We start from the raw sequence: 22,237 nt of genomic DNA, 5'->3' as shown, positions 1-22,237 counted from the left end.
CTCAGGTCATGATCTTGCAGCTGTTGAAATGGAGCCCCGTGTTGGGCTCCGTGCTGAGCTGGGAGCCTACTTGGGGTTCTCTCTCTCCTTGCCCTTCCCCACTTGGGCTTTCTCTATCTCTCTTTCTCTCAAGGCTAATAAATATTTTAAAAAAGGTGTTACTAAAAAAACTCAATATCACTTCCTGGTAAGTAGACACAAGAATTTAAAGCAGAGTATCAAAGAGCTTTTGCGCATCTATATTACAGCAGCACTGTGTGCAATAGCCACGAGATGGAAGCTATCCAAACAATGTACATTGATGGATAAAAACAGAATGTGACATATATGTATAATGGAATACTACACAGCTTAAAAAAAAAGGAAATGCTAACCCACACTTATATGGCCAATTAATCTAAGATAAAAGAGGCAAGAATATACAATGGGGGAACAGAGAGTTTTTTCAATAAATGGTGTTGAGGAAAATTGGACAACTACATCCAAAAGAGTCAAACTGGACCACTTTCTTACATCATACACAGAAATAAACTGAAAATAGATTTAAAGGCCTAAGTATGAGACCTGAGCCCATAAAAACTCCTAAAAGAAAACACAGGCAGTTAATCTCTTAGATAACAGCCACAGCAACATAGGTCTATAGGTTATGGATAGGTCTCCTCGGACAAGGGAAACAAAAGCAAAAATAAATGACTGAGACCGTACCAAAATAAAAGCTTATGCACAGCAAAGGGAACCATTGGCAAAACAAAAAGGCAACCTAGTGAATAAGAAAATATCTGCAAATGGTATATATGATAAAGGATTACTCCAAAATACATAATATCCAAACTTACACAATTCAACACCAAAAATACAATCTGATTAAAAAATGGACAGAGGACCTGTACAGGCATCTTTCCAGAGAAGACATAAAAATGGCTGACAGACACACGAAAAGATGTTCAGTATCACTAAATCATGAGGGAAATGCAAAGAAAACCATAATGAGGTATCACCTCACACCAGTCAGAACAGCTAGGATGAAAAAGGCAAGAAATAAATGCTGGTGAGGATATAGAGAAAAAGGAACCCTTGTGCACTGCTGGTGGGAAGGTAAACTAGTGCAACCACTGTGAGGAACCTAGTACATAGGTTCCTCAACTAACTAAAAATACAAATCCTGGGGGCACCTGATTGGCTCAGTTGTTTAAGCGTCCGCCTTCAGCCCAGGTCATGATCTCATGGTTTGTGGGCTGAGCCCCATGTCAGGATCTGTGCTGACAGCTCAGAGCCTCAACATTGTTTCGGTGTCTGGGTCTACCTCTTTCTCTGCACCTCTCCCACTTGCACCCTGTCTCTCTCTCAAAAGTAAATAATCATTAAAAAAATACTCTTCAAAAAAAGTACAAATCATGCATGACCCAGTAATTCCACTACTGGGTATTTACCCAAAGAAAACGAAAACACTAATTTGAAAAGATACATGCATCACTGTTTACTGCAACATTACTTAGAATAGCCAAGTTATAGAAGCAATACAACTGTTCACTGATGGATGAATGGATAAAGAAGATGTGGTAAATATATGTAAAGGAATAGTCCTCAACCATTAAAAAGAATGACATCTTGCCATTTGAGAAAACATGGATGGATCTAGAAGGTATTATGCTAAATGAAATGTCAGAGAAACAATTACCACATGATTTCACTTATATGAGTATTTATTTATTTATTTAATTTTAGAGAGGGAGGGGGCAGAGGGAGGGAGGGGGGGAGAGAGAGAGAGAGAGAGAGAGAGAGAGAGCGAGAATTCCAAGAAGGCTCTACAGTCAACATGGAGCCCAACACGGAACTCAAACTGATGACCTTGGGACTGTAACTTGAGCTGAAATCGAGAGTCAGACCTCAACTGACCAAACCACCCAGGCAGCCCACTTTTATGTGGAATTTAAAATCAAAACAAACTCACAAATACAGAAAACAAACAGTTGGGGGTGGGGGCAAAATAAGTGAAGGGGATTAAAAGCAACTAACCTCCAGTTATAAAAAGTCACAGAGATAACAGCATTACATAGGGAACATAGTCACTAATGTAATAAAGTTGTATGTTGACAGATTTGAACACCGAGTTTGTACAGAATTGTTGAAATGCTATGTTGTACACCTGAAACTAATATAACACTGTATGTCAACTATAACTCAATAATATTTTTTTTAAAGGAAGAAAATCCTGTCACACGTTACAACGTGGATGGACCTGGATTATACTATACTCCAGAAATAAGTAAAATAAGCCAAACACAAAGAACAAATAACTGTATACTTGCACTGACATGAGGTTTCCAAAGTAATCAAATTCACAGAAATAGAAAGTTGAATGACGGTAACAGGATTTGGGGGAAGGGAGAAAAAGGGGAGCTGTTGTTTAATGGGTATACAATTGTTTAATGTGTATAAAATTTAGTCTGTAAGATGACGAAGGTGTAGAGATAATGCACAACGTTAATATACTAACACTACCAAAATGTACAATTAAAAAGAATGATTACCACAGCATATTTGTGATGCGTTTTTTACCACAGACACACACACACACACAATCTTGTCTGCATCATTTTGCTATAGTTCTCTGATGGCGACAAGGGGGGACAAATGTTTATAATGCATGTGCAGCAGTTACTCCATATAATGCAATTTCCTTTTAAACCACACACACAGAAAACCTCTCACAAACTCAGCAGTTATTAAATATATTAAGTCCTGAACATATTAAATTATAGTTTATTAATTAGGGAGGAATGACCAAATGTACAGACTGAGGAAAAATGAGCTATTCTATCTCATATTTTATCTTTGTAATTATATGATTCATGGCGGTCTTCCCCACTAAGTCGACAGTAAGCTCCAGTGTGCAGTTTTGCTCACCATTATACCTCTAGGGCCCAGAAAAAGTACGTATTTCCTGAATGAATGAATATAGTATTAAAACACTTGGAGATGTGGTAATATCCAGGTCTATAATCACCAAATTCAAGTGTAATACAAGATATACCATAAAGGAGGCAGAATCAACTTTCAAAAAACTAATTTTAATCAAAACAAAAATTGTTGATCATTAACAAGTTTATAAAACAGTGATTTAGTTACATAAATAAATTGATATCAGTGTATCAAATCTTAATTACTTTCAACTTCATGAGCATGTTTACATGGGTGATGAAGTACAACCTTTTTTTTTTCTTTTTACCTATTATAATAAATAAAATGGAGCGCATGAAATAGTTCTTCTAAACAAAAATACCTACAAACATACCTCTAGCATGTTCTCTAATGAAGGGAACAGGAGACACTGGACAACTTTTGCACCAAAACATAAAAACTGCTTTAAAAAGCACAAGGTTACAGAACCATCAGCTAAAGTAAAGACACTATACTGTAACCAAAGTTGGTATTTAATAATATAATGAACAGTTTGGTAGTTAGATCTCCAGTTTGGTTATTTTAAAGCATTAAGACAAGGCAAGATAGAAGGCTGCTTTTGTTTTGAGTAATTCTAGAGAAAATAAAATATATTAAAAAAAAAAGAAAGAAAACTGAAAAGTAGAACAGTCATACCTACACAACTTTCTGTCCTGCACAAAGTCAAAATACCTATGCAGAATAGATATATAATATATATAATGTTATTTGTGCACAAAGGTTAGCTTATTATTAGCTCACTGCAAAGGCGTTGTATCATACGTCAATTGTTTTGGAAAACGTTTTGCGTTTTGTGTCAAAAGGGTATTTCTTTTAAGTTTCCTAGGCTAGGAGGCACGAACCCCAGTTTCGGCATACTGTATATTCTTAATGCTAAGGCTTGCTGCTCTGGCTGTGTATTTTGTTGTCCCTCTTTATTCTAGTGCCTGTTACAAGCATGTGTGGTGTAGTGGTTGTTGGTGGTGGTGTGTTTGTGTCTGGTGTCTGTGTATTACATATATATATGTATACATAAAATATGTATATGTATACAGTTTATGTATACATATATATACATATATCCTCTCTCCCAATAGATCGCAGTCCAACCATGCAATCCAAAAGGTGGCTCTGCATAGATGCCCAGCATGAAGTTCACCGCCTGAGCCAACCCTGAAGCAAGGCGCACTCTTTTAGTCCTTCTGATAGGTTTTCTCTCAGTTTTTTTGTTTTTGTTTAAAACCAAGCTACTGCAGCTTCAAGTATTTTGCATTACATAGAATATTTTTTATAAATTAGTTCATGTTATATTTTCAATATTCAGACATATACTATAATATATATACAGTACAATAAATGCTCTCATTCTTTTTTTAATTTTTTTTTTGATAAATCCCTGAGAATGTATGTTGACAGTCGCTAAGTTTCCACATGCACAAGCATTGTGTGCCATGCTTCCGGACGAACAGCACTGCAAAGCCACGTGGGTCAGCCTTTTAACTATTAGTATTTCATTTTGTTGGTTTGTTTAAATATGCTGAAAATGTAAAGATGAGTTACAAAGGAGTAAAGCTGAATCCATTCGAGGTACTTATCACAGGATGGAGGTGTTTTGTTTGGTTTTTAAAGCCATTTCAATTATTTTTTTTTTGAGGCTGTGAACGTATACAGAAAACAGGAGAGCTATGTGGACTTTCGCCACTTGACAACATATACTCAGTGTAAACCAAACCTTTTTAACCTCTCTCTCATACAAAATCGAAAGAAAAAAAATTAAAAATTATAATAAAATAAAAGGAAAGAAAAAAGGTAAGAAAAAGGGAAAAAATTAAAAAACACACAAACTTTCACAACATGACAATTTAGTCTTGCAAACGCAATATAACTATACACATATAATACCGGTGTGGCTCTGTTCTTTAAGTTAAAAAGGTTACAAAGGCAGGCTCAAGTAAAAACAAACCATCCCTCCCTTCCCACCCCCCACCCTCATTCATACAAGTTCTATCAACCAAACCTCTCCCGAACCAACATCATCAGTTTCTTTTTGCCTTTGTAGATTTGTTTCAGGTTGTCGATAAACTGTGTAAACTGAATGTGTCCGTCATGCGCCAGTAAGAAGTTGTCTCGGGCCTTACTGAGGAACTCTATAAACTCACTATAGTGCCGAGGACTGATGTGTGTGAGTCTTGAGTGCGTCGTGTTGATGTAGGCTCCAATTGTGGCATCCAAGAGCTGCCTCAAGGGGGCTTTGTCCAGTGACATGAGCTTGCCAGAGTTCCTCCTTCCAAATCCCACCATGCCAGGAGCGGGCATAGTGCATCTGCGCAAAATGTCTGACAGTACCGTTGCACACTTGACACTCTTGACCACCAGAGGTATGATAGCTGCAAGCTCATTTTTACCAAGGGAATGGCTGAGTGCACAGGCCCACAAAACGTCATTAATGGCAGGGTGTGTGTCCTGATTGTAGCTCAGGTTGAGATGGGTCATGGCCAGTGTGGCCAGCTTATAGGCCCTCATGGGGTACCCGCGGTGCTCCATGTACCGTGCTATTGTAAAGAGCTGGGTGTAGCTCATGCCGGTCGTAGCAGCATCGAGAACAATTTGGTACGCCGTCTCAAAAGCTATATGATCCTTTTCACACAGGGTCAGCGCGGAGAGGGCACAGTTCTGAGGGTCCTTCATGGCACACTGTAATGCAAGTGTCCGGGCACTGCTGGCCAGCTTTTCCTGCTGGTGGCAGTCCAGGTGGAGGCGGACGATGGTGCTGTTCGACATCACGGTGGTTGCAACTATGCTTGTGGCCTCAGTGGGAGTAAAGAGCGTAAACCAGCTCTGCATGATGCTGTCCAGGGCATAAACACCTTCAAGGAACACAGAGAAGCCCCATTACTGACGAGGAGGCTGCCCAGAGGTCTTGCCTTATTTCCACCTAATAATCAATGTTTACATGGTGAAACATCATAGGACATGAGCTAGGCCATGAAATCCTGGAACGTAATGTGCCTGGGCGCAACCTTTTAGAATAAGGTTATGACAGATGATTATTCGGTGAAATAGCTAAAAGAAACATCAACTTCCCGTAATAAAATTCCTCAGTGGCTGGTATTTGCACTGCATTGCTTGCCATTTCCAAAAATAGCTTTGTGCTAATGACTTCTTAGTTTGTTGGGGCCTCCTGTCAGTTATCCACTACAGAATCTGAGTCCAAAAAAATGACAACTCTTACCAAAAGAGAGAGTTTTTATGGGGGATATGTGTTTGTACGTAGTTTAAAGCACACACAATACAAAATGATTAAGACATACAAAGAAGCAGAAAAATAGGACCCGTCCTCAAGAGAAAAAAGTCAACAGAAGCAGACCTACAGGTGACTCAGATGTTGGAATGACTGACAAGATCATTATAAAATAAGCATTTTAAGTGAAGAGACCCAATGTGGCTGAGCCATAGGAAAAGCCTAACTGTGAGTGATGTAAAGACAAGGTACTAAAACTCAAAGAGAATTAGGTATATACCTTGGTGCAGGGGTACGGAAGTTGTATTAGCAGTTCTCCAACCGGGATTATTTTTGTATTGCTTCACTAAAGCATCAGCTCAACAATTTAATAATGTTAATTTTTATATTGAGACCAGTTTCCTTTTTTTGAAAGTAACAAATCATTAAGATTAACAAAAGAAAAAACCAAAAATAATTTTACAATATCTAAACACTCAGGTGGCAGTGCCCTCTCAGTAAGAGGTGCATATACCCTTTTTTGATGCAAACAGGAAGACAGACAATTTAACCAACACTTATTTAAAGTAGCCACCATTTTGTTTGTTGGCATTCCTACTGGCAATGTAATTTTCCTTAGTACTGAATTAGTGCTACAGAGGGGAAATAGGTGGTTGATGGTCTTACAAACTGCAGATTATGGGCAACCAGGAGGATCCTCTTAAGGCTAGCTTTCACATACATGCAAGCTCACCTAATGCACACTCAGTAGTCATTTATCTGCCAGATATGAGGACATATGCCCTCAGATGATAAAGAAAAATCTCAGCACAACTAGATAAGTTTGTATTATTTTAATTAAAATGGATTTAACCACTAACCCATAGTCTCAGGTAAGTTTCAAATGTAGTTTCCAAGCTACCAAGGATTCACTCTGGAACTCTTTAATATAAAACTACAAACCTGATAATGATCTCACAGTTCATGAATTCAAGCCACACATCAGGCTGTGCTGGCAGTATGGAGTGTGCTTGGGATTCTCACTCTCTCCCTCACTCTCTGCCCTTCCCCTACTCACTTTTTATCTTGCTCAAAATAAATAAAAGTTAAAACTTAAAAAAACCACTATAGGCCTAATTATCACAAAAAATTACTAAAAGCACCTTAAGAATGACAGAAATGAACAAAAAGCATTTACTTAGTGACTTACTCAATTTTAAACATGAGTGTGAAGCCCTGCAAATGTGACTGTTGAGAAGAGGAATAGTGTAACTAAAGGCTGGGGGCAGGGGTTGGAAGAAAGGAAGACTCTGTGGGTTGCTAGAAGGAGCAAGGAACCATTGAGAAATCAAGGGAAAAGAGGGAAAACACTCTTGTATTTGTAAATGATGAGTTAAATCCAACCAGGAGGCACCTGGGAAAGCTCCTCCACCAGAGTGTACCTACCCACTTCAGTAGCACACGTCACCAGCCACCTCACCATCTCCCGCCGTCGCCAATTTAAGGTGGACAGGGTCATTCGCATAACCTATAAACAGAAGATGACAAAATATTTCAGAAGATTACCCTAAGTCAATGGAAAAATGAAATAATTTATCCCGATGTATAAACTACTAGTATTCCCTATGACCAGGAGGATGGAGAGCCATATTTAGAGCAAAGTTCTGCACATCAATTTAGATTTGACCATGGCTGCCCTAGCTGGCCTTGACCCTGCCTAGGAAGCAGGAGGCTCACATTCTACTCCAAATGGGCTGACTGACCAGATGCGGCATCCTGGGCAAGTTGTTCCATCATCACGTTTCCCATCTGCAAAATCAGACAGCTGGACTGCAGCACTAAGCACCGTCCATGCCCTCATCTCCTCCAGAGCTCGCACATACTCTCTGGGTCTGGATTTCTGAGGCTCCTCATGAACTAATTCTGACTAGGAACCCTTGGTTGGCAAATAGGTATTTTAAAATAATCGTTTTAGTTACTCCTTCAAAATCTGGTTGCTCTTTTTTCCTGGTCATCAAGAAAATAATTCCAGGTCTATGGGAAGAAATCATTTTTTGGCATCATTAGTCATCTGATTTTGTTTTTTACTTTCTAATAAGATCCTAAAATAAATTTATCCACCTCTTCCTAGTTCCTCCATTCTTTAAGGTTTAGAACACTTGGGGAATGACATGCCGCAGGCCTTAGAAAGGCACTGTGAAATTCCTTCTTGAGCCCTGAAAGAATAGGGCAGGGACTAAGTGCTCAGCAATCTGCCATTTATCCCAAAAAAACCCTGCCAGAATTCCAAATAACCAGAAATCTTGTGTTAATGCTTATTTCTGCATTAAAGAGGCAAGTGATAACAAAAATAAGCCAAATAGCACAAATTTATTTTTAAAAAGAACTTCTAAAATGTCACTGTGTATCTTAATTGCAATCCTCTCTACCCTCTACTTGTGGGTGAGTACATCTTCCTGTAATCTAATCTTCCTGAGGAGATTCCATAACTAAAAATCCAGATTAATCGTCTGATCAGGACATTCTATTCCCCATACTTAAGGTAATTAGGTAACAATTTTGTACAATGTTTTAGTGGTGAAAAAAATCTTAATATTGAGATTCCCTGAAACAGATCAAAATATAAACTTTTCAGTTCCTAGTTTATATAGTAACTGTTTTTAGAAACTGTAAGGAAGCAAACATCCATTTGTATGACTGAGAAGACCTGCCAGAAAGCTGGAACTGGACCCTGGCCCAATCATTCCTCCTTTACCGAATTTTCTCAGGATTATAAAAAGGAGCTAGAACGGCCCATCTATTATGAAAATGCAAACATCAATAAAAGTTCATACTTCCTCTAAAAATTTACCCCCCACAAATGATTCTTTATTATATACCATAGTTTTACTTAAGTCTCTTACTACCAACAATCTCCTCTGTTCATTAAAGGAGAAACAACAGTGTTAAGGCTGTAATTCAGAAAATGACCTTTTTTTTTTTTTTACCAAAGGACACATATAGAGCTACTAAAAGGACAGTCCCTGGCCCTCAGGCAGCAATCTGGTTCAGCTGGCAATGACCACAGCTCTGAAGTACAGTGATCTCCTAAAGTCTAACAGTTTTGTGCACTGAAGAGTCATCTGCCTGCACTAAAATATCCAAACAGAAATAAGATGACATCTGTATTTAGCAGTTCTTGGTGCCCCAGGAAAGACCACCAGTCATTTACCTGCAGGCCCAGCTCCAGAGACACTTTCAAAAGAGTGATGTCTGGCAAACTGTCCATGAGTGTTGCTATTTTAAATGCATCTTGGGCAAGCTTGAAAATGTGGGATGAGGAGTGAATGTTTTTCTGGATGGATTCTAATACTGTTTCCAGCCTCCGAACATCGCCTGCAACGAACATGGGAAAATCAAACCAAACCAAAGAAATCATACAACCACACACATACACATACACAAGAGGGAGGGAAAAAAGGAAACAAAACAAAACAGAAAGCACAAGTTAGTTTATCTGAAATGGTCACATATGGCACAGAAGTCACTACAACGAAGTGTCCCAGAGTTACATGCCTATGTATCCCCGCTTCACAGAATAGATACATGGAGACACCTCCTCAGTGATAAAAACATGTATTAAACAGAATGAACATGAGATTGTAAAAAGCCCTCCTTCATTCCCACTTACATATTTTTGGTGAATATTTCAAGGAGGAAAAAAAAATACATCACCTAACATTTTAATCTGCTTCTGAATCTGAACCACATTTACAGGGCACGGCACTAAACCTAAACTCTGCCAGCACCAAGTTTAACGATGCAATTAAAAGAAGAAAACATCAGGCTCAAGTGAGTAACACCTGTTTTACCTTATAAGCTACTAATGTCCTTACAACCGGACATTAGCACCACTACAAAGAGCTGGAGAGAAAACGTGACCCTTTAAATAAAAAGGCAAACTACTTGATCATGAAGTCTCAAGACAATCCAATACCTTTGGCTGCAGTTAGCATGGTGGATGCCAGCTCACACTGCTGGGATTCTATGTGGCTTAGAGTGAACCAACGAGGATATCGGTTGGGAACCACTGATGCAATATGGTGTGGGCGGGTGAGGTCTCCAGTTGGAGCAGTAGATTCCAATACTAGTAATCTGCAATGACAAGACAAGGCAGTTGGCTCCCAGTTAGCTCCAGTCCCACACCTTGGCCACAGGGTCTGGTCAGAAAGCAGATGAGTGGGTAGAAGCTGGGAGAAACTGTTCAGGTCCTTGGTGCAAGAAGAGCTGGTACGGCTACACTCTGCTATCTGGATGCCAAAGTCACCTTGTTAATTGCTCATTACCCAAACTTAAGAGATTTCTTTTCCTTAGCATCATTCAAAAAACTGCATTACTCAAGAAAATTAAGATATATAGCCATGAAGAGATCTGAAACACAAGGCTTGATGCTTACCTACTTTAAAATTTTTGAATCTTATCACTCATTAAAAAAATAAAAATCAACAGAAACGCGTAGTCAGGTGAACATTTAAGACTGAGATTGCAACAGTCAGGGATCAGTAGATAGCTGAAATGGATAAGCTAACTCATTAAAACAACTTAGGAGGGGAGGTTAAACAAAAGTGACCTCCTTTCCATAAATTCATGCCTCCTGCAGAATTAGTCCCTTATTACTTCAGGAATTTATAGTTAGAACATGTTCTACCAATCCTATCAGAGATGATGAATGCAAATGATCCAAGTATTTGTCCTTTGACAGTCTTGCATAAATTCAGTGTGATCTCTGATTTCAATCAATCTACATTTGATTAAGAATATGTTGACAAATAAAGAACAATTATTGAAAACAAAGCACATTCTTAGTGATCTCTTCCAAATAGAAGTACCAAAGAGTTAGAGTAGCTACAACTGCAATTATTCCTTTACAATCATCAAAATGCTGACTTTGTTTATTTTAATGTTTTATTTATTTTTGATACAGAGAGAGACACAGCATGAGAGGGGAAGGGGCAGAGAGAGAGGGAGACACAGAATCGGAAGCAGGCTCCAAGCTCCGAGCTTATCAGCACAGAGCCTGAGGCAGGGCTCGAACTCACGAACTGTGAGATCATAACCTGAGCTGAAGTCAGAGGCCTAATCAACTAGCCACCCAGGTGCCCCCAAAATACTGACTTTAATACAGGTGTACCAGTGTTAGGGACTAGGGAACAAGAGCTGAAGACCAGAGGGTATAAGGCTGGCCTTGGGGCCTCACCCAGGAACATTACTGTCCTGGTAAGCCAAGTGCCTCACTTTCATTTCCTTTTATCTAGGGACAGAGAGATGTGAGCATTAAAGAGTGGCAAGGTAAGCTATTATTAACTAATAAGAATTTTGGTGGAGTTGCTATTTAACTTTTAAAAAAACCTAGAATGTCCCTGTGTTCACAGGCAGATCTTTTGAGTTTCTCAACCCTAAAAGGATGAGAAAATGAACTCTAAAAACATCCTTTTCCGGCTCTCCCACCCTTCCCCCATTTACAGAAGGATGAAGAAACAAGTAAGCTACAGGTCTCTTCTTCCCCATTGCCCTGGCTGCCTTGAGAGGCTTTGCAGCAGTCCTTTAGCAGGACGAGGAGCAAGTCGAAGACAAGAGGTGGAAAACAATCCCCCAGCACCCTACTAATATCCCCCATAAACCAACTGCTTTGGCAGCACCCAAGGACAAACCTAATGAGTTTCTGAGTGTTACAAAGCAAGCCTTTACACCTGACAGATACCTTCCCCTAAGCTAGAATCACAGAACAACCTTTTATTTTACCCCTAAACTTTACAGGGGTTGTAGCAATCATACAACATTAGCACTCTTCCCTTTCAAACAGGAGCAAAGAGCTAAAGCATCTGCCTTCGTCTGACAACTTCCATTTCAGCTTCTGAAAATGGGAATAAAAACTTAGAAAACTGTGCCCTAAAATAGAAACCAAGGGGTATAAAGTAATTTGGGGGGATTTTTGCTTATGTTAGTTATTAATTGATGTGGGGATATTTTAAAAATTAGACAAGAGAGAACTTAGCAAGGTTTCTCCAACCAGTTAAAGATATTTCACGGTGCCAAGAAAAGAATGCCAAGTTAAAAGACACACAGGTAGGTGAACACACACACACACACACACACACTTACTCACTGCATAAAAAAGCGGTCTCCTGAAAGATGTAAGCTACCCTCACACATGCAAGAATTTCTTTTGAAACTACTACAATGGTGGCAGACACAGAAACTTTGAAGAAAAGGTTCTATGGGATCAAACTACTTTCTAGCACCCCAAGATCTTCGGTGTGTACATTTGGTGACTATAATTGAGTCTAATCTGCACTTTAAGACGAGTGTCTTAATTATTTAAAAAAGGAAAAATTTCATGTTGTAAGAAAGGTAGATATGTTTTTCAGGTCCTTAACGTTTAATAGGTAAAACGTAAGATTAAAAAATATAATCTTGAATTCATTAAAAAGTATTCACCTAGACAAATTCATGGTAAAAATATTTGGTGAACAGAGACTTTAAAAAGGAAAGTGGAGGGGCACCTGAGCGGCTCAGCCAGTTGAGCATCCGACTCTTGATTTGGGCTCGGTTCCTGATTCCAGGGTGGTGGAATCCAGCCCTGTGTTGGGCTCCGTGCTGGGTGTGGAGACTGCTCAGGATTCTCTCTCTCCTGGTGCCCCTCCACCCCCTCTAGCCCTCTCGTGCACTCTCTCTAAAAAAATTTTTTTAAATAAAAAGGAAAGTGAAAATAGAAAGGTCACAGAGAACAACATAATCTAATAATTATTCTTCAAAGAGAGGGCTGGGGAGGAGATGGAAGTAGTCAGACTGAGGAGAGCAGGTCCTGTAAGATGCCTAATAGTGATGCCTTGAGCCCTGGCCACCGGGCCTCATCTTCCCTTGCCCTCCAGGCGAGCACCAAGGGGTTTCAGGCTATCTTCCTGCACTGCTGATGCAGCAGGTGTGAAGGGCTTCCCCAGATATTACATTCAGTCAAGTACTCTTACTATTTACCACTATTTCAAAATCTAATTTTTTCAAAACAATGAATAGGAAGGTTTCAACTGTCATTCCCCTGTGATTGAACTTGGTCTAAAATTGTTCTCTAAGTCCCAAATTCTAGCTTCAAGGAAAGTAAGAAAAAGCCACCATGAGCACAAGGATGATAGTAGTCTAGGAGACAATTCTTCCTTTACTGTAAAATAAAATGCCAAACAAACCAACAAGCAAACCACCACTACAACAATCCAAGAAGCATAAGTAGTTTCTTTAGCTTTTCTGCTGCCTACAAGAAATACGAATGAATGAGAAGTCAGTTAACAGCCATTTTTTCCAGTGGGGAATCTGGATTGCCTCTGCCCGGCTGGGCTGTGAATACGTACCGCATTGCTCTCAGTGCAATTTTGTATGCCAATTCAGCATCATGAGGTAGGAGAGAGGTGAAGAGATACTTGGCAAATGTGTGCATTGGAACGCTCTCCCGATGGATTATTTCGCCTAAACCACTATATGGTCCGGCTGTGGGAAGAGAGCATACACATTTTACATTCCTAAAAAAGGAACTAAGATTTCTTGTAAAGTATATTTTCTAAAACTTTTATGTAACGTTATGACACACACAAGCTAATTTAGGTAAGAATGTAATCAAAGTGACACAGTAGAAAGAAATACAATTCTTAGTTAAAAATGATTCCACAGGGTGTAGTATCTAGTATCCAATCACTTCAGTCCCCCAACTAACTGTACCATAGTGAAAACGAGAATCACAGAACTAAGGGGCAGAGCTTTTTCATATTTTAACTGTTTCAGAGAAAGAAACCCTCTGAAGTATAAAATGTCACTGAATTCAAGAGACATCCTTTCTCAATGTGTGACCTCTAAGCATCCAGATGTGCAAATGCCCAGATGACTGTGCAGCTTAACTTTAAACCTGCCCCTGGACCCCATCCGTCTTGTGGGCACGGACAAGCCAGGTTTTCAGAAAAGAGTGCTCTGCCTCAAGGGAGGTCTCTAAACCACAAATCCCCATGCAAGGACTTTAAACATGGTGGCTTCTAATAAGCAGAAACAGGTATTAATTCCTGAAAAGTGATTAATAATAAAAGAATGGTTAGTAACGCATTTGATACTCACCACAGGCAAAAAAAAACAAAAAAAAAAAAAAAAAGAAAGAAAGAAACTGGAAATCTACTACTTTGAGGGCTCCAAAAGACCAATTTCAAAAGTAAAATTACATTTAAGCTGTCAAAACTCATTTCTTAGTAAGTTATGACAGGCCTGGTGGCAGAGCTAACTTCCCCTGTGAGCCCTCTAAATGCTGCCCCAAGAAAGGCAATACCAAATTTTAAAATAAATTTGAAAGGAAACCACAGTGGTTAGTTCAACTACTTTCCACTTAGGTACTCTGAGGTTTAGTTACTGTAAAGTGTTTAATAAATTAGTTTCCATGTCACCTTTGGGTAACATCTGTTTCGTGAATTCTAGAATTATGAACCATGACACTACTGCTCAAAGGACATAATACATTTGTTTTCCATGAGAAAAATCAGTCTGGCAAAGAGTTTAGAATGCAAGAAATGGCAGCTCAGAAGAAATGGTGAGAAGAGTTGGTCCTGGGCACTGAGTAGAAGCATGATACATTATAGATAAGAGTGATTATTTTTAACATTTTGGTATTTTTTGGTTAGTATTTTTGAATTGCTCATTATTTAAGGACTTTGAAAATCATATTTTCATAAAAACTTGTTTTTTTAACCTAGGCAGACTGAAATCCATCCTAGATTTCTAATTTTACCAAATCCATGATCCTTCTTTTTACCTTTAAGGCATTTTTAAAAATTTTGCAACAGTTGTTACAGCAGTATAGTTCTGCCTTTAGTTTAAACAATGAGGCCAAATGATTTAAATCTGAATGTTTATATTCCCCACCCCAATTTATATGCAGAAGCCCCAACTCCCAAGGGGACTATACTTGGGAGAGAAGGCCTTTAGAGAGAAATGAAAGTTATATGGGTTCATAGGATTCATGGCCTGATCCACTGGGTTCATAGGCCTGATCCAATGGCATTAGCGTCCTTATAAGAACAGATATCAAAGAATTCTTTCTACCTACCCCTCTGCCTTGTGAGAGCACAAGGAGAAGACAGACATTTACAAGACACGAAGAGAGGGCTCATCAGGAATTTAAGTGTCTGAGCACTTTGATCCTAGACTTCCCAGCCTCCAGAACTGTGAGAAATTTCTATTGTTTAAGTCACCTACTCTGCAGTATTTTGTTATGGTCACCCGGGCAGACTAAGACACTAACTCTGTTTTACTTAAGGCCTAGTTATAGCAAACTTGTAGATTATCCATTTTCTTCATTTCTCCTCCATTTCCTTTCAATGTTTCCCTTAAATCATCAAGTTACCTTTTCATTCTATGCCAAACTACCCAGAATGCATAATCAACACTTCTTGTTATGACACCTCCCAACAATAAAAATATTCAGTAGATTATTCAGAATTATTTGTAGATGAATCATCAGTGTAATCCCTGAACCCCCAGAAGTCCTTTACCATTATGTCAGTGGATCCAATGTGCCAAAACTGCATTGTGGTCAAAAGTGATTAACACGCAGCAACAATACAGGGTTACTGCCTCTTCTTTTTCAGAAAAGTTCGCATCCTTTATTTCAGAACAGTTAGTGTCTGTTAACCATTTTGGCCCTGAAATTTACAGAGCGTATATACATGAAGAACTTGATATTCCAGTGCAGTCAACTCAGTCATGGAGTGCTTATTTTCAGGACTGTACAGACATGGTCCCTGGGCTTCCCTTTAGACTGATTCCTGTTCTGCACTACCCATTCTTTACAGTCCTAGCAAAATCGGGAAAGGAAAGGAGGCTGTGATGTACAGTTCTCAAAAAAAAAAAAAAAAAAAAAAGTTTAACCGGGAGAGCACTAATCAAAAGCTAAGAAAAAGTTTTAAAACATTCATGAGTGATGAACATGGAGATATTTAAAAAGGCAAATGATAAACAGATATCAGACACTATCAACTCTAAAAAGCACACAGTCTCTTCCTGTCCTTCAGTAAAATGGAATCAAAAGTCAGTTACTAACAGCCAGTGACAGCATAGAAGTTTGTGGCTAATGGTACTGCTTATATCAAAAAGAATTCAACAGGAGGGAACTAAACCAAAACAGTAATGAAAGAATGAAGATCACCTGAAATGTGCCAAGATAGGCTTTTTTATCTCTAGAAGAAGAAAAAAGTTAAGGGAGTGCTTCAAAAATTATTAGGAATTTTGCCAAAATTATGCTTGCTATTAAGAACATTTTATACACACAAATGTATAATCCTATAATATATTTGATAAAGGATTTTCTTTCAAAGAGATCTTTAGAGCTTTGGACAAATAAAAGAGGTTGTGAAAGGTTATTTTCTCTAAATACTTTCCCTGTATGCAACAGTTATGAATATATGATGAAAACTCATCTATCAATCACAGACAATCCCACAATAATAATACCCATGTACTTAAGGTATAGAACCAATTTTATCTATTAGGCATCACCTAGATTTGCATAAAATATTAGGCTAGTATACAAATTTACACTTACTCTTCTTCAGGGAAAAAAAACTCAGAAACACTTTTTAAAAATAATGCCACCCAAAATTCCTTAGGCCATTCAGCTCTTGACCTTATAAAAAGAAGAGAATTAGATTTTGCCTCAGAGAGTCCATGAAACTTTGAACTTGGTGAATCTATGCTTAATGAATTCTGTGAAATAATTAGCACAGTGGAAATTCATTCCCGGAGCCTCCAGTCCTTTGCTAGCATGTGTAAAATGACATATTTAAAACCCAGATGTCATGTAAAAGCCATAACAATAGTTGAGAGGAATGCCAATGAATTTCCATTTCATTATTTAACTGATCAAGAAAATAGGTACATGGCTACCAACAAGAACTCAACAAATATCAAACTTAACATTTATCTCAGTAACAACCTAGACTAAATAGGGACAGTCCTTTTCAAAGCTTGTGGTATTAAAGGGGGCTCATTTCTAACAGGCTATATCCCACCACTGCTTATATCAAATGACACACAACTGTACACAGGTACTTTTTGATTCAGTGATACTATTTTTTGGATGGTAAACTTTCCTGGGACACTCAGTGGCCACACCAATCAAAATAACTCCCCATACTGAATGCATAAAAACAGTATTCCCACCATAAGAAAGCTTAGTGCCTCAATAAATTTGGCAGAATAAGCAGAAAATGTCTTTATCACACTACCTTCTAATAGGAAGACTGCTTGCTTGCGAAAAATTTTCACCAGTGTGTCATCCAATTCAATTTCCTGAAGCTTGGAAATGAGCTGCTCCTCATTCCGGCAAACCTTCTCTTGTGTGTACAGCCCGTCGGGCATGATACGCTGCTGTCCCAGCCCTATCAGGGCGACTTCCACAGCTAGTGTTAAATAGGATTCTCCTTCTTCTAAGAACCTGTGTGCAGGGAGGTGCTGGTATTCCAGAGACTTGCACTGTCCCATACTCTCTGTAAAATGTGACAAAAGAAATCAGAGTTCACATACTACTTCTGCAGGTACTGATAGGTATAAATGTTTATTTTGCCCAGTAATGTTAAATCAATTGTTGACTTTATTCCAAGAAAGCCAGAGAATATGTTTCTTACATTAAAGTGCATAGTTTTCTAAGATCTTTTAAAAAATGACCATGAATGACTAGATATGTATGTTTTAGGGGACAGAATATTACAAATACTTTCCTCTCACTGAAAATGAATCACAAAAACCCCCACAAATCTAAGAAGAGATCCTAAGAATACTTATGGGTGGAGACAAAAAAAAACTCTACTTAAACAAGAAAATTATATCGTTTCTGCAACAGTTACCAATTCTTTAAAGCCTGGCATTAAGAAAAAAGTTTCCAAAGTGTTATCATAATGTTGAAATTTAATGAAGAAAGTAGAGAACACAACATACTAACCCAATTTCAAGGTCCTTTCTGTTATCAGAGTCATCAGTTATCAAGAGAAACAATTTTTTGAGTATTCTCTTATCCTTGCTGAAGCATTTCTATGAGAAATTTTAGCCAACTTCACCCATCAAACTCCCAAGGAAAGTGAATTCAGTCATAGCTTTCACTGTCTTGACAGAGCCTGGGGGCACCCATAATCCACTAAGGCAAATCCACAGGGGAAATTATGGAGGGGCGATATCATTAATCCTCTGAGTCACCCATTCATGAGAGCAGCAAAGGGATAGTACTCCCTCCCTGCCACATCTCTGTCCAATGTCCACAAGCAGTTGTTTTAAGGATGATTAAGTCTCAAGAGGCCAGAGAGAAATCTCAAAACATGCTTTAAAGGAATATGTGATGTAGGGGCACCTGGGTGGCTCAGTCAGTTAAGTGCCCGACTTTGGCTCAGGTCATGATCTTACAGTTTGTGAGTTCAAGCATGCTTGCTCTCTCTCTCTCTCTCTCTCTCAAAATAAATAAATAAAACAAGATAAAGGAATAAGTGATATAAAACACTTTTAGTGACATTAGATAATCATCTTAAAGTAGACTACAACCCATTTAAGAACAAGTAACTTCTAAGGCAAAAACAAATTTAAAAAGCATCTAAATTTCTACTTCTAAATACTAGGATATAAGTCTTTATTTTAAATCTTGATGCTGGAAAACAGTCATAAATGCAGAAAAATTCTTAGATGCAGAATCACTGGCTAGAAGGAAATAAATATTTTTAAGGTTCTTAACACATGTGCCCAACTGTGGATTTGAAGACTTTTCTCAGTGTGTAAAATCTTCCATAAAAGCACAGGAATGCCCATTTCCTTGCTCCCTTGCTAACCATTAAGTACTATTAAGTGTATAGATTCATAAAACGAACTGTGACAAGAAACAATGACCAATGCCACTCAGGGTTTAGGGGAAAAAGCACAATAGACAATGCCAACAGTGTTACCTGTAAAGTCGGAGAACCCAGAGAAGCTTTCATCATCAATTCGGCAGGCTTCCATAAGGCTGCTAAAAAGAGTGCCCACAGGGTCCAGGGGGTGTCCAACCCAGCCCTCCAGATTGGTTATTGAGGTGATGCTTTTATGGGGTAGCTCTGTGTAAGAAAAGAAAATTGAGGAATGGAGACAAGTAGAGGAAGAGAGGCTTTTAATAGTGGCATCCTTACAAATTAGTACTGAATTTAACTGGCAATTCCTCTTTAATTAAAAAAACATCATACACAAAATCCCCAACATATTAACTATTATGTGTTCTCAAAGTTTATCTGTAAATAAATATAAATGGTGCCAACTTTCAAGAACAGCCCCATGTGTCCAAGGTACTGGGTTAACATTACTACTTACACTATTAAATTATGTTGTATGAACAAAAATGAGTTCCAAATTTTTACCTGAGAAATGAGAAACAACTCCCCTTACTTCCCCAAGAGTGGCATTAGAGAAGACTACGAAGTCTCCCTGGAATTCTACTGGATAACTATATTAAGAAGATACATTAGAGTCAATGTTCACTGGGTCACCTACACAGGAGACTAGGGGGCAGTGGTAACCTGGGTTCGACTTGGATCTCCCTGTGGGTATCATTTAATTACTCCCCAAGCACCTATGAAAGTCCTCATTATCATGGATCTGTAAGCCATTTAAGAGAGGACCTCTGCCACAAAGGGGAACTATAGCAGAAGAGAACACAATTTGGATGAAACATATCCTTTGCATTTTCTTAACAGAATGGTAGCACTTTCAAGTTCTTGAGTTAAATAAGAGTTCTAGAAAAAAAAGCAGTAAATATTTTAAGATATGGCCCTTGTAAAATACGCAGTATTTTATATCTAAGTGTTTACTAAAGTAAAAAATAAGAGTAGCTTCTTCTTAAAGGAAAATGTAATGAAACCTATATACAAGATAAAATATCTAAGAAAAAAGCTGACTTTTTCTAAATAGCTGAAGAACCATTCATGGATCCAACAGTCCTTTAAAAGTCTTCTGGTTTTGGACTAGCAACTATCAGTACATAAAAACAAAGCATGGCCTGGCACAATATATAAAAATTTATAGAAGTTGGGTCATATATTCCTTGGAAGGCTCTTTCTCTTTAGTTTCTGTCATTGGCTTTCATATACATTATCAATATAAAAAAAAAGAAATAGAGGAGTATTACTCTTGGAACAACAAAATACATGTTTGATGGGGATAAAAACATATATGTACATATGGTGAAAGGAAGTGTTGTACTTACACAAATAAATCTATTATCAAGTGATGGAAACATGAGGTAAAATTTTATAAAATGTTTCTCATTTCTTTCCACACAAACATTAGTGAAAATAACACAGGAAAGAGAAAAAAAATTAAAAAGGAGTACAATTATTTTTCAGAATCAAGAAGCAAAGCGAAGTGAGACAGAGAAAGACAAATACTATATGATCTCACTTATATGAACAAGTCATAGTGACATAGTGTACAGCATGACAACTGTAGTTAACAATACTTGATTTCAGTGGTTCCTGAGTTCTAGCCCTGAGTGGGGTTCTGCACTGATAGTGCTGAGCCTGCTTGGGATCCTGTCTCCATCTCTCTCTGCCCCTCCCCTGCTCACTCTCTCTCAAAAATAAATAAATAAACATTTAAAAAATGTATTACTAACACTGTACTGCACATTTGAAACTAAATCTTAAAAGTGCTCATCATAAAAAAAATTTATAGGGGCACCTGGGTGGCTCATTTGGTTAAATGTCCAACTTCAGCTCAGGCAGGTCATTATCTCATGGCTTATGAGTTCAAGCCCCATGTCAGGCTCTGTGCTGACAGCTCAGAGCCTGGAGCCTGCTTTGGATTCTGTGCCTCCCTCTCTTTCAGCCTCTCCCCCACTCATGCTCTGTCTCTTCCTATCCTTCAAAAATAAATATTAAAAAAAAATCTGTAACTATGTATGTTGACAGACATTCAAGAGACTTACTGTGATCATTTCAAATTATATAAATATCAAATTATTATGTTGTATACCTGAACTAATTTGTTATATGTGAATTATACCTCAATTAACAACAACAAAAAGCTGACACAGTATGCCAACTAGTACCGAAAATGATCAAGATATGTACACACACACACACACACACACACACACACACACACACACACACACTAATCTTGATCACATAACAAATAACTGTCATGGCAATATGGAATTTTAACAGCTGTGGAAAACCTATTCTTTTAATATGGACCAATAAAAAAGTAGGAAAGATACAGGTATAGAGATGCAATCACAGTAATACTAAAGAATAGTCTGAAATAGAGGGCGTGTGGGTGACTCAGTTGGTTAAGCGCCCAACTTTGGCTCAAGTCAAGATCTCACCTTCCGTGAGTTCGAGCCCCGCACTGGGCTCTGTGGTGACCGCTCAGAGCCTGGAACCTGCTTCAGATTCTGTGTCTCCCTCTCTCTCTCTGACCCTCCCCTGCTCACACTCTCTCTCAAAAGTAAATAAATAAAAATAAATAAAAAAATAATCTAAAGTAAGTTTTCATTGCTCACAAGATAAAAGAGAAATGATTCTAAGAGGAGTCTCAAAGACAATTAAAGGAGCCTAATTTAACACATACTCTAATTTACCTATATAAACTAACATTTTTTACACTTTACATTTCTTAGGTAATGTAATATTTTTTAAAACGTTACTTATTTTTTAATTTTAGAGAGAGCAAGCGTATGAGTGGGGGAGAGGGAAGAGAGGAAGAGAGGAAGAGAGGGAGAGGAAGAGAGAGAGAGAGAGAGAGAGAGAGAGAGAGAGAGAGAGAGAGAGAGAGAGAGAGAGAGAGAGAGAGGGGGGGGGGGGGGGGGGGAAAGAATCCTAGGCAGGCTCTACAACGACCCTGGGATCATGACCTGACCCAAAATCAAGAGATGGATAATTGACTGACTGAGCCACCAAGGCACCCTAGATATTACAACATTCTTAATAAATAAGTTTTTAAAACATTTCTTCTGTTTTCTTTTCAAGATGGTTTATTTTGAGAGTTTGAGAGAGGGAGGAGAGA

The 22,237-nt window shown here is 38.3% G+C and overlaps 1 protein-coding gene across 1 annotated transcript in view; it reads right to left on the bottom strand.

The window, feature by feature from the left end:
* Nucleotides 1-3,050: 3,050 nt before the first annotated feature.
* Nucleotides 3,051-22,237, bottom strand: part of ZSWIM6 (zinc finger SWIM-type containing 6) — a 199,820-nt gene continuing 180,633 nt past the window's right edge. The window contains exons 9-15 of the mRNA XM_029941210.1: nt 19,147-19,293; nt 17,449-17,709; nt 13,543-13,678; nt 10,137-10,294; nt 9,372-9,535; nt 7,607-7,688; nt 3,051-5,807 (exon numbers count right to left, since the gene is read on the bottom strand). Coding sequence (XP_029797070.1) covers nt 4,948-5,807; nt 7,607-7,688; nt 9,372-9,535; nt 10,137-10,294; nt 13,543-13,678; nt 17,449-17,709; nt 19,147-19,293 — 1,808 coding nt within the window. The 3' untranslated portion in view covers nt 3,051-4,947. The remainder of the gene's footprint in view (nt 5,808-7,606; nt 7,689-9,371; nt 9,536-10,136; nt 10,295-13,542; nt 13,679-17,448; nt 17,710-19,146; nt 19,294-22,237) is intronic.

This window comes from Suricata suricatta, chromosome 6 (assembly GCF_006229205.1).
Source record: "Suricata suricatta isolate VVHF042 chromosome 6, meerkat_22Aug2017_6uvM2_HiC, whole genome shotgun sequence".
NCBI lineage: Eukaryota > Metazoa > Chordata > Mammalia > Carnivora > Herpestidae > Suricata > Suricata suricatta.
This window is presented reverse-complemented; position numbering and strand designations above follow the sequence as displayed.